Source organism: Cygnus olor, chromosome Z, assembly GCF_009769625.2.
Source record: "Cygnus olor isolate bCygOlo1 chromosome Z, bCygOlo1.pri.v2, whole genome shotgun sequence".
Classification (NCBI taxonomy): Eukaryota; Metazoa; Chordata; class Aves; order Anseriformes; family Anatidae; genus Cygnus; species Cygnus olor.
Window position 1 is genome coordinate 65545539 of NC_049198.1, and position 22905 is coordinate 65568443.

The following is a 22905-nucleotide window of genomic DNA, read 5'->3' on the forward strand; positions in this document are numbered from 1 at the left end:
TCTTGAGCTTTAATCCCTAAATTAGCTCCTTCTTTTCTTCCTCATTATTTTCATTGTCCCACATGCTTTTTTATAAATGAACTGTGAAAGAATGCTCCTTTTTCTTTTCCTACCTATGTGTGTGTTTAAATCAGCACTTTGTCCACTTTGTGCTACAATTAAATATTTAGTTAATTAAGGCTTGTAAGGAATGGTGGAAGAAGAATTCTTTAGAAATAATTCATGCAAAATGGTTTCACATCAAATCTTAGATGAAGTCTCAACTTAATAAAGAGGTTGGCCATTTCCTAGATTTTTAGTTTCTCCTTAGTCAAAAAGGAAAAGGGGTTGATCTGCTAGTTCTGAAGGCAGGCGCAGCTCTTTCCTCCTCGTTTTCAATATTCTGGCAGCTGACCATTGTGCAAGCTAACTGAAGGCTGCTTCTGCAGAGCATTTGCCCCATCTCTTCTCAGCACAGCATCACCAAACTGGATGCCCACAAAGCAAGACGATTAAAGTCATGACAGAGGGCCTAGATGGTGGCGTGTTCAGCACAAGGACTCTACAATTAAAGTCACAGATAAACTTTTACAGAAAGCACTCCAGACTGTTTGAAAGCATTAAAAAGCCCTCAAAAAATATAATCTCTAACAGCAGGCATGTTACCAATGGTCTAACTATCTGTCATTAAAATAGCCAGTCACAAAATTCTGCAGTTCTTTTTAGTGCAAACACTTTCAAGAAGCATTGTTTTTTTGTGCAAATGAAGGCAGGAAGAAAAAGAAGGAAAGAAAGAAGGAAGGAAGGAAGGAAGGAAGGAGAGGGGAAGGAAGGAAGGAGAGAGGAAGGAAGGAGAGAGGAAGGAAAGAAAAAGAAGGAAGGAAGGAAGGAAGGAAGGAAAAGAAAGAAGGAAAGAAGGAAAGGAAGGAAAACCCTGCAATGGATAAATTGATTTATTTTATTTTTTAATGAAGAGAATACCAAATTATAGTTATTTGGTTCTTCCTCCTATGCTCACAGCATGACACAGAAGAAGAGCCTTTCATCTGCACAATGGCAGGTTTGGTTCATTTTCTTTACTTTCCTTCACCCATTACTGAGATTTTCTGAGCATTGCTTAACTCCCAAAGATGAGAAATTCTTTGAGCTAATATCTATTTGCTATTTGATTGTGCAAGCACAGGAATGTACCCTACCAAATTCTTCAAAGTGATGCATCCATGTCCTGTCTAGGATGGGGAAGGCATATAAATTAACCTCAAGTTCAGTGGCTGGGGAAAGTCAAGGAGGGCACCTCAGCAAGAGAGTCCTTGAATGGTGTGGTCCATGGGAATGACCTAATAGAGATGTGTGGTCATGTCTTAGGATTTTTCCTGTTGTCTTCAGAGGAGAGAGGCTATTCATATTATAAATAGAAGTAGTTTTCTGTTGAGCTGTCAGAGCATTGTATTTAGAAATCCCAGTGATGAATGCAGCTGCCTTGCCTTAGGATGCCACTTTGTCCATTTCAGACAAATAGTATAACGCACTTCTTGCATCACAATAAGCCATCTAATTCTGGCCGATTTCTACCAATAACACCATGCTAGTGGAGAGTGAGGCACCAACTTTGGTGATGTATTTTGTCTATTCCCTCTTAGCCCCCATGAATGAATGAAGTCCAGCTCAAGGGGAAAAACAGCTTCCTAAAGGCATGTTGGTTATATTATCCTACAGGCAAGAGGATTTTAGCTCCAGGCTAATTGCTGACCAAATCAGTGAGATCTGACCATTGATACACTGTGTGTCACAAAGGACAAATTTAACTGTTGCACAGCAGCTGTTTTTTTCCTCAGGATGCCAATGGGCTACTCAAAAGTTAAATCGTGTTATTGAGGGCATTATCCAAATGTCCCTTGAACACTGGCAGGCTTGGGGCACCAACTACCCCTCTAGGAAGCCTGTTCCAGTGTCTGACCACCCTAACAGTACAGAAATGTTTCCTCATGTCTAAACCTCCCCTGGTACAGCTGTGCGCTGTTCTCATGTCCTCCCATCACTCATCAGGGAGCAGAGACCAGCACCTCCCTCTCTGCCTCCCCTCCTCAGGCAACAGCAGAGAGCAGCGAGGTTGCCTCTTGGCCTCCTTTTCTCCAGACTAGATGAGCCAAGTGTCCTCAGCCTCTCCTCACAGACCGTTGTATGCTCAGAGCTTTATTTTTCATTTGCAGTTTTAGAACTGAAGTTTCACAGTGCAATGTCAACAGAAAATTTTTACAGTGCATGCATCATTATTTGCAAACAACTGCTGGCATCACAGTCCTGCAGGCTGTCACACTCCTGGCAGTTCCCAGCATGTTGCAAAGCTCCAGCGATGTCTTTGTGACTGTCTGAACAGGAGTCATCACAGGGCTGGGGGCTTTGCTCCTGTACTTGCCCTTTTCCCCACTCCTCTCCCTCCCAGTTCCCCAGACAAAGAGCAGCATTGCTCATTGTGGGGCTGAAAGTTAACATAATCTGGGCAATGTACATTTCTGTTTTCTTGTTTTAACTGCAATGTGACTTCTTGTCAAACTAAACACTGTTAATTTCCTTGTCTTTCAGTTTAGTTGCAAGAAGAGGTCTATTCCCAGCCATATTAGCACCTACGTGATTTAACCAAGTCAACTGAATTTGATGTTGTGTCCCAGTAATGATTTAATAAGGATTAAAGCTTCTGAAGCTTTACAAGAACCTCACAGGAAGTTCTACATGGTGAGGAAAGTTTTGTGTCTAGACAGATCTGTGGAAATCCAGATGATTTAGTGATGGGGTCTGCCAGGCAGCCAGCCCATGCGGGATTGGGCCCCAGGTTGCCTGCAGGGGACATATATTCAGTATGAATAATTGCATATATTCCTTGAAAGTATGTTCTTTGGCTAGTTTTAATTGTTATTTTTGAACTGCCATTCCCTGCATGAAGACATAAATCCATGCTAGAAGGCAGGAATCTGTCTTCTGTATCTGCTAAAAGTAACAAGGTCCTTGTTTCACTTTTTTTTCCTTTTTTTTCTTTTTTTTTTTTTTTTTTTTTTTTTGGCGGGGGGGAAGGCAATGGTCCATTTTTTTCCAGTTTGGCTTTAATTGCTGTTGTTTGTGGCATGACAAAATTGTTTTGCCTGTTCCCTCTCTGTCATCTCTTCTTTGCTCCAAAACTATGGGGAGCGAGTATCCTTCAAGGGGCTGCAAATGCATCCCCTTGAAATCAGTGTTGCTCTGGATGGGATCAGAGATTTCTTTTTATTAATACTTTCTTTTTCAAGCTACGCAGCCTTAAATAGTCAGTTTTAGTCTTGAATCTCAGTTGTACAATCCCTGCTTTGAAACCAGAGAAAGACCTTTTATTCTGTGCTTGCCAGAAGTAATTTTCCCATTGATCTTTTTACTTCAGTATTCACTCCACATTTTCTCCCGGAAAGTGCAAGCTACTTACTCTGCATGGGAAACTGCCACTAAAAGACTGCTGAACTGCAGCCAGTGACTTACAAAGAGGATTCACAGAGGTGTGACGGGGCTGTATGGGGTCAGAAGGCACCCTCCTCCCAAGGCATCCCTCCCATCATCTGTGAGAATGACAGGGGGCTGCAGGAGGGGGCTGCCTCCCGTGGATGTTTTGCAAAAGGAGAAGAGCACTCACTGTGCTGGTCCCAAGGAGCTGCTGGAAACCACAGATGGGTCAAGGGTTCCTCTCAGCCTTGGTGAGATGTGTTGCTGTTGGCAGAATATCAGCCTGAATTTGGCAGAAGGTTTTCAGTTCATTGCTGAAAGACAGTGAACAACACTTCTTAAATGCATTAAAATTAAAATTGTTAAATTTTCTTCTAAAACTTAATGTAGGAAAATGCCATGAAAAAATGTTTGGTTTTATTTTTTTTTTGTTTGCTTTTTCCCCTGAGGAAGCAAAAATAATTCCCTCTGTATTTATTTATCCAGATGTATGCTGTAAGGAGCTTCTCTGCGAATCAGTACTGACTTTTAAAACAGAGATACAAGTGATCTCAGTTTAGTTTTAGGAAATCTTTAGAAAGTTTTATAAATGAAACAAAATGTCCTTTTTTATGAACTGAGAAACAGAATTGGGTTCTAAGGAAAAACTAAGGAATTAAAAGGTCAGATGTACCTTTCCCTTTTAAGCATGCAGTAACCAAATTTGTTTGTTGAATTGTTTTCATTTTTGACAATGGATGGTAAAACAAAGATTTAGAAAACACAATCTTGTAGCTCATCATTAAGAAGAACATCGTGACCCTCCAGGGTTATTGCTGCAGTAGCAAGAAGCCAGTGAGTGTTCATCATTTTCTGGAATTATAATGCTTCTTTTAATTATTATCCCCATCTAATAATGCAAATACTCTTGTTCCCCTAGATACTCAGTCCATGCTTCATTAAAGACACTGAGCATCTGTGGATCCACAGGGATTGGCAAGCCGTGATAAATTTGAGGTAGTTTAGTTGAAATCAGCGAACCTGGGCATTTAGTTGATCTTGTATTAAACTTTAAATGTGAATAAGCGTCTTCAGGATCACAGATGAAATATGGCTTTAGGACACTGATTCTAGACCTTCGAAAAACAATTGTCTTCAAGTGTAGAAGACATGCAGTGGCTTAGACACCTGAAGTTCACCTGGGTTTCTGAAGAACAGCAGTGGTATTGTGTTTGGTTAGCAGTCACTTCGAGGTCCCTGTGGGACTCTTTCCGTGCCTGCTGAACAACGCGAGCCAGCAGTTTTTTAACGCGTGTCCCTTGGCTGCGGTGTGCACCAAACCGTGTCCACACCTTGGAAAGACCCACGGGAAGCCAGCGCCATCTCCTGACCTCTCCCGTTCAGCGCAACGAAGGATTTGGGTTTGTAAGGATTGTTTTAGCCGCTGGGCAGGTGTTTCTTCCATGATGGTGCTGGAATTTTTCCTTCAGGTATTAAATTACAGAGCCCCAAGTTGCTACGGGTTTGCATGCAGAAACCTATGACAAGGAGCACGGTTCCCAGCAAATAAGGTCAACCCAAAGGTTTTAATCTGCTGCCATCTCCTTTTCCCATGTAACATCCCTGTGAGATAAGGCCTGTGACTATGGAACAATGCTTCTTAGGTACAGTGCTTTTACATGTGCCATGCATATCCTTCACTTTGGGCATGAGCATCACCCTTCTGGGTGGATGTGTTGGTGAGAGCCAAGTCGTGTATTCAGCGTCATCACAACACTCAAGACACAAAATCACTGCCTTCTCCACAGGACTGCGGAGTGACTACTGATCACTGCACTCTAGTCATTTTGTTGTTCCAGGTCAAGAAAAAATTACGTGTGTGTATGTGTGAATATTTTAAAAGCTGCAGCAAACACCAGCGTTTGTCTTGTTTGTTCTTGTCAGCTGTCTCCACTGAGTGCCAGGGAGTTTCTACATGCTCAGAGGAGTCAGCCAAGGTTGGGGAACAACAAAGAGTTAATGGGTTATGAAAAAACTGTATTTAACAGCATTTGTTAAACTGTATTTTTAAAGTGATTTCTTTTTACTGAATTATTGAAAATCTTATTTGCAGTGAAAGGCTTGTGCATACGTTAGGGATGTGGGGTAATCTTGTGATGTTAGCTTACCATGAGGATTCAGTAATTTTTTTCATCTAATTTTCTGATGTCTTATGAAATGTCAGGATTCATAAGTATAGTTAAACATGTGCTTTAACAGGTGGAAATTAAATATATGCTCAAGTGCTTTTTCTGCACTGGGTCCTCAAACCTAAATTAATGGTCAAATTATATTTTTTATTTCTGATGTTTTTTATAATTTTATTCGCAGATGCAATCAAGAAATGCCCTTGGTGATTGCTGCGGCAATTTTAAAGACATCAAGCATTTTGAAACTTCTGCTTGAATTTGTACTTTTTATATCTTTGGAAATTCATTTCTTTGAACTTTGTAAGGTTTTATGATGGTGATACTTCGAAGTACAGTCTCTGTTTCACATCTGTTTTCCTCCATCTGCATTCTCTTCCTTCACTTCCATGTTTTCCAGCCTCCCACCCCAATTTGTTATTTCCAGCCCATCGTGTTTCCTCAGCAGGAGCATTCACCTGGACATGGTTCTGGAGCTGTGACTGGGCACAGTGCTGGCTGCTGTATGCCTAATCCTCATCTGGTTCTGCTTCAGCTGCAGACCTACATAAATATAAATACAAATTCTGTTGGCCTCTTTGATTTGCCAAGCGTATTATTAACTTGACCTGTGAATTTTAAAAAAATGTGTACTTAAGCGTTTGGAGAAAATCAGTTACAAATTCTGATAACTTGGGGTATTAATTTCAGTGTACCACCTGGAAATAAAATTATTAATGGCCTCTTCCTTCACATACTTTAAGCCCAAGCTGTAGTGTCAGGGATGAGTGTACCACAACTCCTCTGTGACTTGCAGTTGTCTTGGGAAGTTACATGTCTGAAATCCTGATTTTCTCCCTGCATCTCCTTCACAGACCCTGAGATGGTTCAAAGGCTTTGGAATAACAAAAGCTTTAAATGTCACTGTATTAGAAGATGAGGATGTGGAGAAAAGAAGTTTGAGAACGAGTAATGGTGGAAATTGAAAGGCCTTGAAGAAGTGCTTGGAGGTTGTAATGCCAGGCACTGGTTTCCTTGGCATGGACTCATCCTTGCAGCCTTGGGTGCTGTGGGAGTGCAGCCAACCATGGAGGTGGTTTCTGAGCCAAGCTCCAGCAGACAGGTGCAGCCATGCATTTGAGCACCTGGGGCCTCCCCACAACAACAAGAAGCCCCAGGGTCCTTAGAGATAATTTCTCCTGGCCTGTGTGTCCAGGGGTGGGTCAAGGGACTGGAGACTGGTCTCAGCAGCACCTGGAGGTGGGCTAAAGACCCTCATGTACACACACGTGCACTGTGGGTCCCTCCAGTAACTGGCCTTAGACACTTGGTCTATCCAGTAAGTAGCATTGAGCTGATACCCCTTTTCCCACACAACCCATCTCACTCTCTCTTTCCTTATTGGGCCCTGCCTTGCTGACTTAGCACCTGAATTTGCTGACCCTACACCACCAGCCATACCAGTAAGCCAACGCTTCCCCTCTCTTGCCACCGTCTGTCATTTGTCACCCTCAGGCTTCCCAGTGCTCTCTGGTAGTTTCTCCTGGCCACACACTTTTCCATCTCCCATTTGCCACACCTGTTAGCTTCTCTTCTTGTGGTCCCATCAGTTTAACTTTGGGCTATGGATGGCCATCAGCCTCAAGACCTTCTGTGATGCTTTGTTCTCTGCCGTTTGGGCAAGTGCTTCCAGATGGTAATCCTGGGGAAAATCTACAGCTGTGATCTGTAAAAACTTGGTCTGCAAAACCTAAAGCTGAGGAACACAACCACACACTGTGCTCTGAAAATGGAAAATAATAATAATAATAATAATAATAATAATAATAAAGCCATGCCTCATGGGCCACAGCAGCATTTATCCCCACCAGCTGGACCACACTCTTTAAGGCAGGACTTGGTGGGTTACACAGAGACCCTTCCAAGCAGCCACAAGAGATTCAGGGAAAAAGTAACATTTCCTACACCCTTGCCTAGAAAGATCTCCAAGAAACTGCTCAGCACTCTGGCTTGCAGCAGCACAAGCAGGTTAAGGTGTTCCCAGTGCTGCAGCTCCTTCTCACCTGATGTGCCTGGCCACTGCAACCCACCACTTATGATGTAGCGCAGAGACACCAGAATGGAGCCAGCATAAAACAGTCAGCAAGGATATGAGCATGAGACACTGCACAGGCCACAACCCATCCCACTGCACCACTGCCCTGCAAGAAGAAAGCCTGGGAGAGTCCCCTGCTCTCACCAGGTGCATCTCCAGCCTGGTGGGACTGATCCCTGCTGCCCTCAGGATCCATCCTGCAGCCACCCTGCCCAGCAGGTGCATTCCACCTCCTGTATGCACAATCAGAGGTGCTTTGCCCCTGTGCACTCCAGTGCCAGCTTTGTTGAAGAGCAGTGGGTCCATTTCACTGGGCAGATTGACTTCTCCATCTAAGGCTGGAGAAATGACTAACAAGGAGTTTGATTTCCTCCTGTTCTCAGATGAAGGACAAGACTGGGTTTCTGCTTGGCAGGGTGATTCCTACCCACCCGTAGCACGGATCTTTGAATCCTTGAACACTCTCTGTCTGTGACAAGCAGAACTTGAGTGCTAATATCACTCATTGCTGATTGAGTGAAAGCTGTAATAGGCACTTCTCAAGTCAACTACTGAGCAAGAAATGCTTCTCTGCTACGTTTGCTACCTGTCAGTCCAATCACTGTGCTCTACAGGGTGAGTTGAGCAACTCACATAGAGGCTAAGGCTTCCTCCTTGTTACTCACAAGCAAATTAAGCCCTAAGAGATCATCTTACTGAAAACGCAGAGTGGAGGGATGACTGATGGGGGCTTGTTCACCTGTCCTCTCCCAGTTGTTTGACATTTCCCAGTCTAGGAGTGGATAGCCTTTCTTTGTTTTGGTCAGCTGTGCATGATATTTCTCTGGTCCTTCTCATTGCTCTGGTTAAGCTAACAGCCCAAATGCAAGTCTCTCCTAGCCTAGGGCCCTTTGAAAATACAACGGCCAATGATGCCACATCGTGGTGGTACAGGGTGCATTGGGTTTATGTGGCAGGAGGGCTGCAGTTGTGGCCTCTGTGAGCAGAGCCCAGCAGCTGCCCCATGTCAGAGTAGAGGCAGCTCCAGCTGCTCCAAAAGGGACCCGCCGCTGGCCAGAGCCGAGCCAAGCCATGAGCAACGCTGTGTGGGCCTCTGGGAGAGCAGAGTTAAGGAAGGGAAAGAAGTGCTGGGCAACAGCAGCTGGGAGAAAACGTGAGAGAACTTCACATTTGGGATCTTAGGGGAGCTGCCGCCCGTGGAGAGGAGCCCACGCAGGAGCAAGGGGGTCTGGGGGGAGCTGCCGCCCGTGGGGGACCCGTGCTGGAGCAGTTTGCTCCTGGGGGATGGATGGACCCTGTGGTACGGAGCCATGTGGGAGCAGTTCTTGAAGAGCTACTGCCTGTGGGCAGCCCCCGCAGGCTCAGTTCAGGAAGGACGGCATCCCGTGGGAGGGACCCCACATGGAGCAGGGGCACAGAGTGGCCATGAAGGAGCAGCGGGACAAAGCATTGGGGACTGACCGCAGCCCCCATTCCCCTGCACTGCTCATGGGGGGAGGTAGATGAGGGTGGATGGTGGGGAAGGTGTTTTTCATTTCCTTTTAGTTTTTCTCACTGCTCTAGTCTGCTAGTGATAGGCATTGAATTCTATTATTCCCCCTATGCTGAGTCTGTTTTGCCCATGCTGATAACTGTTGAGTGATCTCCCTGTCCTTATCTCAACCCTTGAGCCCTTTCCATCCTATTTTCACCCCATTTCCCTTTGAAGAGGCAGAGTGAGACCGGCTGTGGTGGAGCGCAGCTGCCAAGCAGGGTGAAACCACCACACGGGCTTTCAGACACGATTTCCTACAGTCCCATTAGAACTGGGTGGAACAGACAAAAGGAGAGATCAAAGAAATACAAGAAAGAGTATTAAATAGCTGAGAGCACAGGTGGACTGGAACATAAGATGTGATGTCTGTGGCAATGCCTCTCATTCTGCCTCACCACACACGCTGCCAGCACAAGCCTGTCTCTCGGTGGTCCCGTGAGGCTATGGCTGTGGGGCTGTTAGTGACAATATGAGGTTCACGAAGCTGCAAGCGGCTGGCTGTGCGCGTTCATGGCCAGAGGGCGGTCTGCGGATGGAGGGCGGCCCGCGGGGCCACTTTCGTTTTCCATTCCCCGCCGGGCCTCGGTGCCTTTTGTGTGCGGGGCCGGGCGGCGGCTGGCGGGGCCGAGCCATGACGGCGGAGGAGAAGCGGGGCCTGCAGTGCTACCGGCGGTACATCGAGCGGAGCCTCAACCCCGTCTACGTGCTGGGCAACATGGCGGACTGGCTGCCCGACGGTGAGCCGACCCCCTCCCCACACGCTTCCCCGGGCCCTTCAGCGCCCTGCCCGCGGCCGCGGGGCCCGGGGGTGTCCCCCGGGGGTGGCACCGAGCCCCCCATCGTGCGGGGGACGCCCTGACGGGAGCGCGTCTCTGCGGCAGAGCTGCGGGAGAGGATCCGCAAGGAGGAGGAGAGGGGGGTGAGCGGCGCCGCCGCGCTCTTTCTGGACGCCGTCCTGCAGCTGGAGGCCCGCGGCTGGTTCCGAGGGATGCTGGACGCAATGCTGGCCGCAGGTGGGTGGCGGCCAGAAGGGTGTGAGGGAAGGAGGACCCCCGCCGGGACCCCCGGGACACGGGGAGCCCTAATGGGGTTTGGGGGTGCGTGGGGCCGCTGGAGGCGTGGGGAGGCTCCGTTCGAGGACGGGGGCTTGCAGGAGAGGCCGATTTTAAAAAGCGTAGCCCAGAGTCTTAGGGTGCAAGATGGAGGTGCCGGGGGAGGTTACTAAGCCGCAGCGGTTCAGAAATGAGGCACTCGCCCCTCAGGAGCTGTGCCTGCTGGGTGTGTGAGGTCCCCACAGGAGGCAGAAAAAAGACTGTGGAAGCGTAAAGTTGACAGAATTTGGCACCTTTGCCCTCCAGGCTTCTATCACAGGTTCCTGCTGGGGAGTTATTAGATACCTCAGCTCCACAGGTTTCATGCTAAAAGCCACTTCTGCTTTCACTTACTGGCTGCTAGCTATCGATGGCTACGGTACCTCAGTGAGCAATTATTGCTGGCTTTCTTACTGCTTGGATGTAATCCACTCTCCCTATAAAGCAAATATTAGTTCTGGGCCAACTTTTTCCCATGGTGTTATATTGCTAATTCCTGGATTCCAAAAAAATGTCCCCTTTAAACATGTTCATAGCATTCGGTTTGGTGTACGTCCAGCAGAAACACTGAAAGCATCTGCCTACTGACCCCAAGTGCTGTCCCAAGTATTTATTCATTTTCATTTTGGGTTGCAACAGTTAACAGAGCTCTTTGGCCTTAAACTAGAATTGAGCATTACTGTTGTCCTTGGCAAATGAAGAGATAGGTGACAACCAGGTTAAAGACACCGTGGTGGTAAGTACCCACACTGCTCTCCTGCTCCTCCAAAAGAAAAGAAAAAGCTAAGGAAATTGTTCTGTTCTCCCACTGTCCCTCTGGGGTAACGTCCTGCTTTCCTTCTCTTCTGAACCAAGACAAATCATGCAAGTCCTCTAAATGGTATTCCCCACTGTTTTCTATTCCATTACATTGTTTTCAGCTGTTTGCTGACTATCTAGGCAGAAGTTGTCTGACTTGTTCTCAGTCAGGGTTCTGAAGTGAATGCATTATGGTAGGAAATATTAAATGAGAGTGGAGCAAAGGACAGGAATAAAATGTAAATAGATGATGAATAAAATAACAGGGGTTCAAAGGTGCTTGTGATGCAGAGTAGTGTCTGTGCTCTGGACAAATTCTGTAGGAGTATTTGCGAAGACTGCATGGATCTAAGGATTGTATGGAACAAAAGAAGTGGGTTGTAATGGCCACTTAGGGAACACACTCAGTGACCTTTGGTAGCATTTTTGTCCTCCTTGCAAGTATTACTGCTCTTTTAGCAAAAGTCTTTTCTCATTATATATTGTGGTTTAACCCGGGAGGCAGCTAAGCACCACACAGCCATTTGCTTACTCCCCCACTAACTCTCATTGCGATGGGGGAAGAGAATCAATAACAGGGTGAAAAAAATCATGGGTTGAGTAAAAATAGTTTAATAGCACAGAAAATGAAGGGAAAACAATAATAATAACAATAGAATATACAAAGCAAGTGATGCACAATGCAATTGGTTACCACCCACTGGCTGATGCCCAGCCAGATCCCAAGTAGCAGCAGTGCCTCTAGACAGCTCCCCCAGTTTTACTGCTGAGCATGACACCCCATGGCACAGGCCATCCCTGTGGTCCATTTGGGCCAGCTGTCCTGGCTGTCCCCCCTCCCAGCTCCTGGTGCACCCCCAGCCTCCGCGGTGGTGGGGCAGCACCAGAAGTTGAAAGGTCCTTGGCTCTGTGCAAGCACTGCTCTGCAACAGCTGAAACATCTGTGTGTTATCAACATTATTCTCATCCTCAGTCCAAAACACAGCACCATACCAGCCAGTAGGAAGAAAAGTAACTCTGTTCCAGCCAAAACCATGACTTATATGAAGGTGTGGTAGTGGAAATAGTCACTAAATCTATAAAAATTGTTGTTCACCTAGACTTTTGTCAGTCACAAGCCAAAACAACTTAGTTTCTCCAGAGTGACTAAGAAAGCGTATTGCAGCTCATACATAGGTATTCTAGCCAGAAGTTGAATTAATAGTAACTATTTGACCCTTTTTTTCTGAAGGTTACACAGGACTTGCAGAAGCGATTGAGAACTGGGACTTCAGCAAACTGGAAAAACTGGAGTTACACAGACAGCTGTTGAAGCGGATAGAGGCAACAATGTTAGAAGTCGACCCAGTAGTGCTCATTCCCTACATAAACACCTGCCTGATAGACAGGGAGTGCGAAGAGATTCAGCAGGTTTGGTTAATGACAAAATCCTTGTATTTGCCTGGTGTTGCTGCTGTACAAATGTTCGGCATTGTCTGTGCTCAGCCGCATGTGTTTGCAGAGTCAACGCTCCAGAGAAGAGACCTCAGGGCTTCTGAAAGGTGCTATGTTGTGGTCAAATGGGTGTCTTGCTATGCCTTGCAATAGCCCCCTTCTTGGAGCATTCATGCTGCATTAAGTCTCCTAGAAATAGAGATGGATGTAGGCAAAATGGCAATTAGATATCAGCTAAACTGATTGTTACTTGTAATGGGGTTTGAAATAGACCATTATCTGCACTGTGGAAAACCCTAGAAACTTTGTATGGCATTTTGAGTTTTGTCAGCACCCAAAGAGATGCCCATAGAGTAAAATAAACCTTCTGGTTCAAAGTCATTAGCTAAATGCAGTGTCACAGAAGTTGATGTTTTTAACGCTTCTGGATGTGAAGCAGCGGTATTGTTACCCAGCTCCATCTCAGTGTCGTTACTGATGGCTGATAACAATTGACACTAACCTGTGGTAGTTAATGAGTGATTGGTAATAATAAATTATTGATGCTAATAATAAATTATTGATGTTGGGTGAAGGAGTCTGTAAGGTGTTCTTGCTCCTTGTGACTCCTGAGGAGGGTTGTATGCAGCTATTTTATTTTAGAAGAGTTTTTTCTTTATGGAGATACAACATTTAGAAAGATTGCATCTGACTAAATATCAGGCCTGCCACACAGTTTGCTTTGTAGTGTTCTAAATATTTAAGCAAATAGCCTGTCCAGCTAATCTTAGTGTACACGTAGGCAGGCAGACTTGCAGCAGTAGTAGGTAAATGACCACATTTTTTTGGAAACTTTTTTTTTTCTGTGGAAAGGAAATGTAATTTTCAGCTGAACATCAAACAATACAAATCAAACAAAATGTCAGAGAATTGTTTTGAATTACTCACAAGCAACAGCAACTTCTGTTTGTTGTACGTGCAGATTAGTGAAAGCAGAAGCAAAGCAGCAGGCATAACTAAACTCATTGAATGTCTCTGTCGGTCGGATAAGGAGCACTGGCCAAAAAGCCTTCAGCTGGCACTAGATAACACAGGATATTACCGTGCAAGTGAACTGTGGGGTATGAGAGAAGGTAAACTGCAAATTGTTTTCATGTTCTCTTTCTGCTCTTGTACCAGACAGGTTGTTGTTTTTTTTTTGCTTTGTTTGTTTTTTGCTTTGTTTTTTTTGTTGTTGTTTTTTTTTTTCTTCAGAAGAGTAAGAGCAATTTAAAAAGATACCATCAGACTGCATTTCTCCTTAATGCTAAAAATGAAAAAAAAAAAGACAGCAATATTATTTCTTAAAACTTAAAATATCTCTTATATAAAATTAAATATATGTATTTCCCTACTAAAAGATTAAGCCAAGTGGTTTTGGATAAATTGGATTCTATTTCTTTATGTCTATATTTGCTTTTTCCCAAACCATAAGTGATTGTTTTAATTGTTTTTGATTAGCAACTGAGACAAGCCACTCTTAAGTGGCTTTTTACATAATATTTCTTATTCTGAATATTTTTATTGCTGTAGTCAAATGTGTGTGTGTTATTTCTTATCTGGGGATTTAGTTTTATATGGTTAATCAAATTATAAACAAATTCTATATAAAATAAGAATAATGCTTTCATATATATAGATACTATTTTACATAACTGATGGCTATATATATGATACGGATAATAACTATATTTTATAAGTTAAAGGTTTCACTGTTCTGGGGCAGCATCTGCTAACATCTAGTTTAAAGCCATTGAGCCCACTGCAGACTGAGGTGACATCGTACATGCTGGAAGCGCTTTAATGCTAGCAGTTAAGGAGGGTTACCAGAAGATTTTAATCCTGGGTAACATGTGCTTTCAGGAGCTGGATTAGGGCACATTTGTGCTCTTTCCCCCTCTCCAAAAACAGTGCTTTGCCTTGGTGTGTTCTGTTCACAGTGAGACTCTTTGTGCAAAGCCTAGTTACATTTGTTTGAAAAGGTAAATAATTACAGGGCCAAAGAAAATTTCAGTGTCTCTATATCATCATGTAAGATAAAGTATGTAGATAGTCCTACAGTTTCTAGGTCCTTCCAAAAAGTGGGGGGAAAGGGAGAGCAAAGTCTTGAATTTACAAAGCTTCTTTGGACTCCTACATGTGTTTCATGCTTGTGGTTAATGTCCACATTAGATCTGTAATCTTGTCTCTACACATCTATTCTCTCCCTTGCTTTTTAAGAGGTACCTAAATATGCATTGAGTTTGTGGATTTTCTAAGACCAACACTGAATGCAATGCATTTCATGTAACAGGGAGCCTGGATGCAGCATCATTTAATGTAGCCTTTCCCTGCTAGTAACCATCTCATTCGCCTTGCCATCCCAGCAAATACAGCATTTTAAAATCAAAAGGATAGTTAACATGACTTTTTTCTTTTGTCATTGTGCAGATAATGCCAAAGATGTTGACAGTGAAATGACAGATGCCTCTGAGGACTGCCTTGAAACCAGCATGACATATTCTGAAGAAGCAGAACCTGATGATAATCTCAGTGAAAATCTTGGTTCAGATGCAGGTACGACTTAGCAACATGAACAGTTTACAGTGGGGATTCTCCATTCCTTTAGACCCCTGGAGGATGCAGATGTGATTTGCCACAAAGGAAGGCACTGAAGATGTAGTACAAGTCAATGACTTGATTTAGCTATCTCCTCTTTCAATGTTTAAAGTATTGCATTTTGGACATTACAAGTATTAGAGGTTGCCCCCAGTTTGCCATATTTCCAATGCAGAGTTGTTCCATCCGCACATTATCAAAGAAGTTTCCAACATCAGGCTGTTGTTATATCTCTTCTCTGATACAACTAATGCACACAAGACCTGATGTCAGCCAGTTTCCGTAGCTGAAAGTGGCTGTAAAGGATCTGTACAGTTGCTGACGTACATCGTATGGCAAATTTTGTCCCACCTGTGGATTCTACATACTGTTCTGTAATGCAAGCCCTCTGATATGAGTGTGATTTTAGAAGGTGTTATCTTCAAAAGTTTTTGAAGCAGAAGGCTAAAGGAATACAAATTGAACTCAGTACACATATTTTTTGGGGAAAATATGTCCATGTGTTTTCTTTCTGAGTTAAAGACGTCCAGTCAAGGTGAGAGTTGTCTTCCAAGATACTGGAATGACTTCATTTTAGGAAGCACAATCTAGCAGTAACAAAAGCATGCCATCAATACTACATACAATTCTCGTCTGATGCATGTGTCCTGTAAAAAGCATTTTCCATCAGAGAATGCTCTGTGTAGACTGCAAGGACACTAGCTTTATCATTTTGGATAGTAAGTGTATGGGGGACAATACATTTTATCCATTTCTGTTGCAATACTCTTTGTAAACACGTGGATTAAGCATCACTTGTCAATCTTTCCTAGAAGGAATTGGCAAGCCTCCACCTGTCTATGAAGCAAAGAAGGCTCGGAGCTACCAGATTGAACTTGCACAGCCTGCTATCAATGGGAAAAATGCTTTAATATGTGCCCCTACTGGTAAGAAAATGCAAGTATTTTGGAAGAGGGTGCTGTGAAGGATAGAGGAGGGTAAAGACTGAATCAGACTTTTCCAGCTGTTTATTTAAAAGCAGACATCCCTGTAAGAGTAGAGGTCTTTGAGCAATTTGCCTTGCAACCTGAAGGAAAAACAGAACGAGTTCCCATCAGACTCTTCTGTCCTCTGTACTTTGCTGCCTGCAGCACCAGACCACGACAGGGAACTTTTGCAGTAGCTCAGTACTGAATTGAGATTGAAGGTCAGCAGCAAAAGAGAGATCACTCAGCTCTTTCTCCCCACCGTGTTTTCTCTGCTGCTAGCCTGATTCTCCCCACGTGCTGCAGAAGCAGGTGGGGTAGCAGCAGCAGAGGTGAAATGGAATAAGTGAATGTAAAAAAAACAGAAATTGTCCGTTACAAAAAAACAAAATATGTTAGAGAATATGCATGTTACTTCATGAAGCAGATGCTGCTGCCACCCATGCCCTCTGTACTCCAATATTTTCCATGTAATCATTTTCAGGGCATATGGAGATGCCGTATTATGAGCTCAGCTTTGTGCATTGTGGAACAGAGCTGTGTAACTTGTCTGTGAGCTGCAACAGAGATGTGCAGGCTCTGGCCCTGCACCAAGGGCATCTGGCAGTGTTACAGCCCCCTTGCCAGCTCCCTGTTTCCCAAAAGCCAGATGATGAGGTCTGGGGACGGGCCCCTGCTTACAAGCATGCCCTTTCGCACTAGGGCCTTACCCATCATGTTCTTCATTTAAAGGATCTGGAAAAACTTTCGTCGCGCTTCTGGTTTGTGAACACCATTTCCAAAACATGCCTGCAGGACGAAAGGGGAAAGTTGTATTTCTTGCAACAAAAGTCCCAGTGTATGAACAACAGAAAAATGTCTTCAAGCAGCATTTTGAAAGACAAGGGTAAGTGTAATTCTACCTCCACAGAAGATAAACTATACTCTCAGTCAGCTGTGGCTCAGGCAAAATTTAATGGTTTAGCTGGTGACAGGGATGTTTCTCACTAATGTAAGATGGTTTGTGGTAAGAATGGCAAGTCACCATGGTAGATGGTGCAAAACAAGTGTGGTGCCTCTGCTTATGGTGAGTTCACACACTGACTGTACTGCACCTGTGGCAATGGCCAAAGCATACCTGTGCTTGCCTCTGGAGAAGGGCTGAAGTGTCTTCTCCCTGGAGGCTCCTTGCAGCTCTGCTCCCAAGGACAAGCCACTTTGAAGCACCAGAGTTGGGATTCCTCTTCTTCTCAAATAGCAGCGTCTCCTTCTTTTCTAAAAGAAAGGACCCTAAATTGTTCAACCATTCAACCTTTCTTCAGATGACAGTCAACCTTTCAGATGGAACTGAAAATTTCCTAGGGGAGTATCGATACCCTGCAGCTTCTGATTTTGAAAGAATACGTAGGAATCCCTATAGCTATGGGAAAAGGAGGCTGCTGGACAGAAAACAGTCATGTGCTAACAGCTGTACGCAGAAAAGGGGTGAAGGGCAGGTTCTCCAAATACAACTTGGCTGTGAACTGACAGGTGCAGCTTGAATGGACAAAATCACCACCCCTCAAATCTAATATATTTCAGTTAATGGGAGATGAAAATCCAGCTGTTTACACTCAGTAGTTGTTTTTCTCAGCTTCTGCAGATGAGACTATAGGTTCCAACAGCATGATATTTTTAATTTAGTCACTTTCCTCTAGGGCTTGCTGAAAATTACACCCTTCTAGTTTTTTTTTTTTTTTTTTTTGCATTGCAGAACATCCTTTTTCATACCTTATCATCATTTGTTTCTTCTTAGATATTCCATTCAAGGAGTTAGTGGTGAAAATTTTTCAAATGTCTCTGTAGAAAATGTTATAGAGGACAATGACATCATCGTACTGACACCCCAGATCCTGGTGAATAGCTTCGAGGATGGGACCCTTACCTCCCTCTCTGTTTTCACTCTGATGATATTTGATGAGTGCCACAACACTACAGGCAACCACCCTTACAATGTGTTAATGACCAGGTATCTGGAGCAGAAATTTAACTCCTCTGCAAGTCAGCTGCCACAGGTAAGGCTCAGCCTGGCAGTGGTGGAAACATTAATGAGAAACATTTTGCAGTGCAGTCAGCAAAGCCTGAAGTTTTGCCTTCTGTGTTAATCCAGTTCAATGGCTGCAAATGAAAATGCTAGCACCTGCAACTCCTCTCTTTCTTCAGCTACCTCCAGACTATTTTCCCCAGTTGCATCTTCCCTCCAGCTGCCAAGAAACTGCTGTAAAGACACTTCCTCAGAGTGGATGTGGAGGACAGCTCTGGGTGTGGATTTGCTGTTTCTGTGTGTGATGAGCACAGGCAAATGCAGCTGTTGATGGATTAAATTAGGTGGATAGTGTATTTGCAGTACACAAGGCTTGATCAACATTGAGAAGGCATGAGTGGGGATGAGGTCTGACTCTCAAGAATAAGTCCTGGCACTTAGAACTTCAGGCGCTTCAGCTGTTTGCTTTGTTTCCTTGTTTTTGAAGACAGTGACAATTTGTTGGTTGGTAACTGCACCTCCAGTCTTTTTTAGCTTGTGACAAAGGACCAACACTGCTATTCATGTGTGTGCTCAGATTTTAGGTTTGACTGCTTCTGTTGGAGTTGGTAATGCCAAGAACATTGAGGAAACAATAGAGCACATCTGTAGTCTCTGCTCCTACCTTGACATACAGGCCATATCCACTGTCAGAGAGAACATACAAGACCTGCAAAGGTTCATGAACAAGCCAGAAATAGGTAAATGTTTCCTTTTCATTTTCCTCTGAGATGCAAAGCAACACCAATAACTCAGCTCTCTGACCCACTTTTGTCAGGTGAAGTTAAGAGCTTATAAGTCAGCTGGAGCTTTACTTCCTGATAGCTTGAAAGAGGTCTGAGTGTGCACTTAACCATTGCCCTGCAGTAAGGCAATGCCAGTTTGGGCACAGGTTGCATCCAGTTTTAGGGCTCATTCCTGTGACCAGGCAAAAAACAACGTAGCCAGCAGCACAAGAGCCAGCACAAATGTCCCTGAACCTGCAGAAAAAGCAGACCATACCATGTAGACTTAGCTTTGTGAGCTGCGAGCCATCATCTGTGCTAGATGACGTTGCTGTGTCACATACCCACAAACAGAGCTCCCATCAGACAACCTCAGGGGGAACACAGCCATGCCACCACTTTGCTGAGATTAATGTGTTGAGAGATAAAAGGTAGAGAAATTAGGTGAATGATGTTGTATCTTTTTTTTGTCACCCCCAAGAAATACTTAAATTTCTTGTGGCTCTTCCCATGAAGAGCCACGTGGTCATAACATCATTCTAGAAGGGGATGGTAATGAAAACAGGAAAAAAAAAAAGTTTTCTCTTTGCTGAGCTGCAGTCTCTGGTATTCATTTAGCAAGGCAGAAAAGCCAGTTCAGTTCTGCCACTGAAGACTGGGAACTGTTTCTTTCTGTGCAAACATAATGCTTACTAACAACAAACATCATTATGACAGCATAGAGCATTGTATGTAGTGTTCTTCCAGACAAGAATATGTTCTGTGCTGCCCAGGAAAATGTTTGACTTACTGAAGCCACTGACCACTCACTTCTGCTTTTTGTCCTTAGATGTCAGATTGGTTAAGAGGCGAGTTCACAATCACTTTGCAGTCATTATCTCAGATTTGATGTCCGAGACAGAGGCACTGATGAGGAAGATTTACTCAGTGGGTAAGGCACTATAATATGCCTATAACTGGGATTCTGTCTTCAATTACATCAGTGTGAAAATCCTCATGGCTGCTACAACAGTCATTTATCTTCCTCTTACTTTCTCCTCCTTCCTTTTTACTTGTCTCTAACCAGTATTTCCTACATGAGAGATCACAGGTAGAAAAGTCACATACTTTCCTGTTACCTGTGATTAATTTTGTAATCTTGAATATTTTTGCTTGGATTTCAACTTGTGTTTCTGGAAGCTAAGAATGGTGTGGTTTTGACACTGTCACATCAGCTTGAATTGGAAACAAAGCTACCAAAAGGCTTGCTTTCAGAATGCAGTGAGCTGGATTTCGTTGATGAGAGATAGCTGGAAATTCTCACTCAAGCATTTCTCCAGATGATTCATTCCTAGCTGTCTCCGTCAATGAAAGTGAGCATGGGCTCAGCTTCTGTGTTACTCTGATTGCCGTAAATTCTCCCGCTTAGTGAAAGTTTTCTTTCTCTTCTGCTGCGCTGAGACTTCTTCGCACAGTATCTCTGGTCTCTCTGAGTTGCACACAGGGTTCTTTGTAGGGGTACCCTGACCACCTTTTCTGGTCAGCCTTTTGTTCTCACACTTTTGGCTGCATTTTCCCCTGTTTCTTTTGTTTACCAAGCCTCTGTTATTTCCTGATGAAAGCATTTAAGATAATTTTACAGAAGAGGATCTGTGGAACAGAAACACTGTCAGAGAGAGGATACAGCTGCCAAAGAAAGGAGACATTTGTCTGCAGGATCCCAGCCTCATGAGCTGCCAGAGATGTGAAGGTTTGCAGAGAGGCAGATGCACAGTTGTGAGGAGAAACAATGGGTGGCATTGTCATGAGACTTAACTGTGCAGGCCTGCAGAAATGAAATTGATCCTGTCTGCTTTTGCAGAGTTCCTAAGTGCTGTCCAGTAAATGGTCTTATCTACAGTTTGAGAGCTACAGCACACAGTGGACACCCCTGAATACCTATGCTCAGGATCCGCCTTGGTCTGTCAAGTCCAGCTCTGAACTAAAGCATTTTGTCTGCACTTAGACTGCCCTTTGCAACTGAATAGGGTGCCTTGAGCCTGTCTTTCTTGTTTCCATATTTTCCAAATTATTTTTCCACCACTTTCCGGATACTGGAGAATGAACTGTACTCCATGGCTGGAAGGGGGGATTAGAAAGCAAACTGAGACAATAAAAAGACAAACAAAGAATAAATTTGTTTTCAAATTGCACAATAAACTTTCCAAGCTGTACAGTAAATTAAGTAAACATTTCTGAAGCTTATTTCCCTGTCACAGTTCCTCTTGCATAAAATGTCATTGGCTTCCCTTCTGTGGACCCTCAGAGTACTAATATTTGTGAAGCTCTCAGACAGAGTATGGATGAAACAAAGAGGTACTAGCTAGTTCTGCCTCCAGAACAGCCCTTTGGATAATATACCTTTAAGTACCATGGACCATATAACAGATGATTACTGAACTATTGAGTAGCTGGTAGTCCAAGGAGCAATGCACTTGCAGTGTCTTGAATACTGTAGGCATCTTACAGGAAAAGAGAACTCTAACTCTATTCGTAAAAGCTTTACAGATGTTTGTATGTACACAGATCCTCAACTGAATTGTACCAGGTTAATTCTAGCCTAATCTCTGGGTGTAATTTGAAATACACAGAGTAAAGATGGCAGATCCAGGCTCTTCTCAGATGGTTCCCAGAGACAGAACAAGAGGCAGTGGGCACAAACAGAAACCCAGGAAATCCCCCTCCAGCATCAGGAAGAACTCCTTTGCTGTGAAGGTGGTCAAGCACTGGAACAGGTTGCCCAGAGAAGTTGTGGCGTCACCGTTCTTGGAAATACTCAGAATTGATTTGGACGTGATCCTGAGAAATCTGCTCTAAGTGACCCTGCTTTGAGCAGGGATTTGGACTAAAGATCACCAGAGGTGCTTCCAGCCTCAGCAGTTCAGTGATTGTATCTTACAGTGCTCTCCTGTTTAGGCTTTTTAGACCTAACATTCATTGAAAATGCATTGTCTTCTGGCCAACTGTTCTGGTTATTTGTGATGATGAATAAGGCGAACAAATGTTTTTTTCTTCCTGTTTTACTAGATACTGTCTCCCAAAACAGCAGGAAAGATTTTGGAACACAGAAATATGAACACTGGATAGTTGTCACTCAGAGGAAATGCAGACTGTTGCAACTAGAAGACAAAGAGGAGGAGAGCAGGATATGTAGAGCCCTTTTCATTTGCACAGAACACCTGCGGGTAAGTGTATATCCTCTGTTCTTCCATACAGAGATGGAACCCTTCTGTTCCTCCTGGTACTGGTATGTCCATTGAGGAGCAGATTTTTAACCTAATAATCTTATTTGACACAGGCTAAAGCATGCATCCTCTAGGAATTGTGTCTTAAGGCACTCACTAAGCATAGCATAGAGCAGAGATGCCTTTGTAATGTTTGTTTTGCCATGCAAATGGAAGAACAACACAAGTCTGTAATACTTCGTCTACCTAAATAACATTTGCATTCATCCTGTGTCCCATGGAAAATGAAGTTTAAGTGTGTGTGTCTCTTTCTGTGATCAGAAATACAACGATGCCCTTATCATCAGTGAAGATGCCCGCATCATAGATGCTCTATCCTACCTGACTGAGTTTTTCACAAATGTCAAGAATGGACCATACACAGAATTAGAACAGCACCTGACAGCCAAATTTCAAGGTATTTCACACAATTACCTCTGACAACTGCAGGGAAGAAAAGGGCTTCTGGTAGGATGGTTCAAGTTGTTTCTTCAGAACAGCCGTAATTCTTTTTTTTTTTTTTTTTTTTTCCCCAGAAGCTTTGCACTTTTCAGAAGATATACTGTACCTGTGGGTACAAAGGTAGTGCTAGGGTAGTTGCAGGGGGGTCCTAGTTTCTGGGACTACAATCTCTACTGCAGGAGCTAAGGAAGCAATGGTAGTTGTAAGTAAATGCTGTAGTAGGTTCTTACGTGCCAGCCTTTGAGATAAGGCAGTGCTGTCCTTTGAGGGGTACTTCACAAGCAGATGGGCAGGCTGCACTCAGGGGTGCTGGC

The 22905-nt window shown here is 44.0% G+C and overlaps 1 protein-coding gene and 2 long non-coding RNA genes across 5 annotated transcripts in view; 2 read left to right on the plus strand and 1 right to left on the minus strand.

Annotated features, from left to right (window-relative positions):
- LOC121061531 overlaps window positions 1–5910 on the plus strand; it is a 27137-nt gene extending 21227 nt beyond the window's left edge. Inside the window, exons 3-4 of one of the 2 annotated variants that reach the window (XR_005815136.1) lie at window positions 2563–2712; window positions 5794–5896. This is a non-coding gene — a long non-coding RNA (uncharacterized LOC121061531). Of the gene's footprint in view, window positions 1–2562; window positions 2713–5793 lie in introns of both variants that reach the window. The other variant, XR_005815137.1, reaches the window with a different exon arrangement.
- LOC121061530 lies at window positions 5865–9725 on the minus strand. The gene is made up of 2 exons (XR_005815135.1): window positions 9613–9725; window positions 5865–6152 (listed from the first exon to the last, which is right to left on the minus strand). It is a non-coding gene; the product is annotated as an uncharacterized LOC121061530 (long non-coding RNA).
- The window catches only part of DDX58 (DExD/H-box helicase 58), a 24637-nt gene continuing 11292 nt past the window's right edge, over window positions 9561–22905 (plus strand). The window contains exons 1-12 of one of the 2 annotated variants that reach the window (XM_040540509.1): window positions 9561–9954; window positions 10099–10230; window positions 12338–12516; window positions 13502–13652; window positions 14989–15114; window positions 15972–16082; window positions 16854–17007; window positions 17896–18154; window positions 18701–18863; window positions 19717–19818; window positions 21933–22090; window positions 22412–22547. In XM_040540509.1, coding sequence (XP_040396443.1) covers window positions 9687–9954; window positions 10099–10230; window positions 12338–12516; window positions 13502–13652; window positions 14989–15114; window positions 15972–16082; window positions 16854–17007; window positions 17896–18154; window positions 18701–18863; window positions 19717–19818; window positions 21933–22090; window positions 22412–22547 — 1939 coding nt within the window. In that variant the 5' untranslated portion in view covers window positions 9561–9686. Of the gene's footprint in view, window positions 9955–10098; window positions 10231–12337; window positions 12517–13501; window positions 13653–14988; window positions 15115–15968; window positions 16083–16853; window positions 17008–17895; window positions 18155–18700; window positions 18864–19716; window positions 19819–21932; window positions 22091–22411; window positions 22548–22905 lie in introns of both variants that reach the window. The other variant, XM_040540508.1, reaches the window with a different exon arrangement.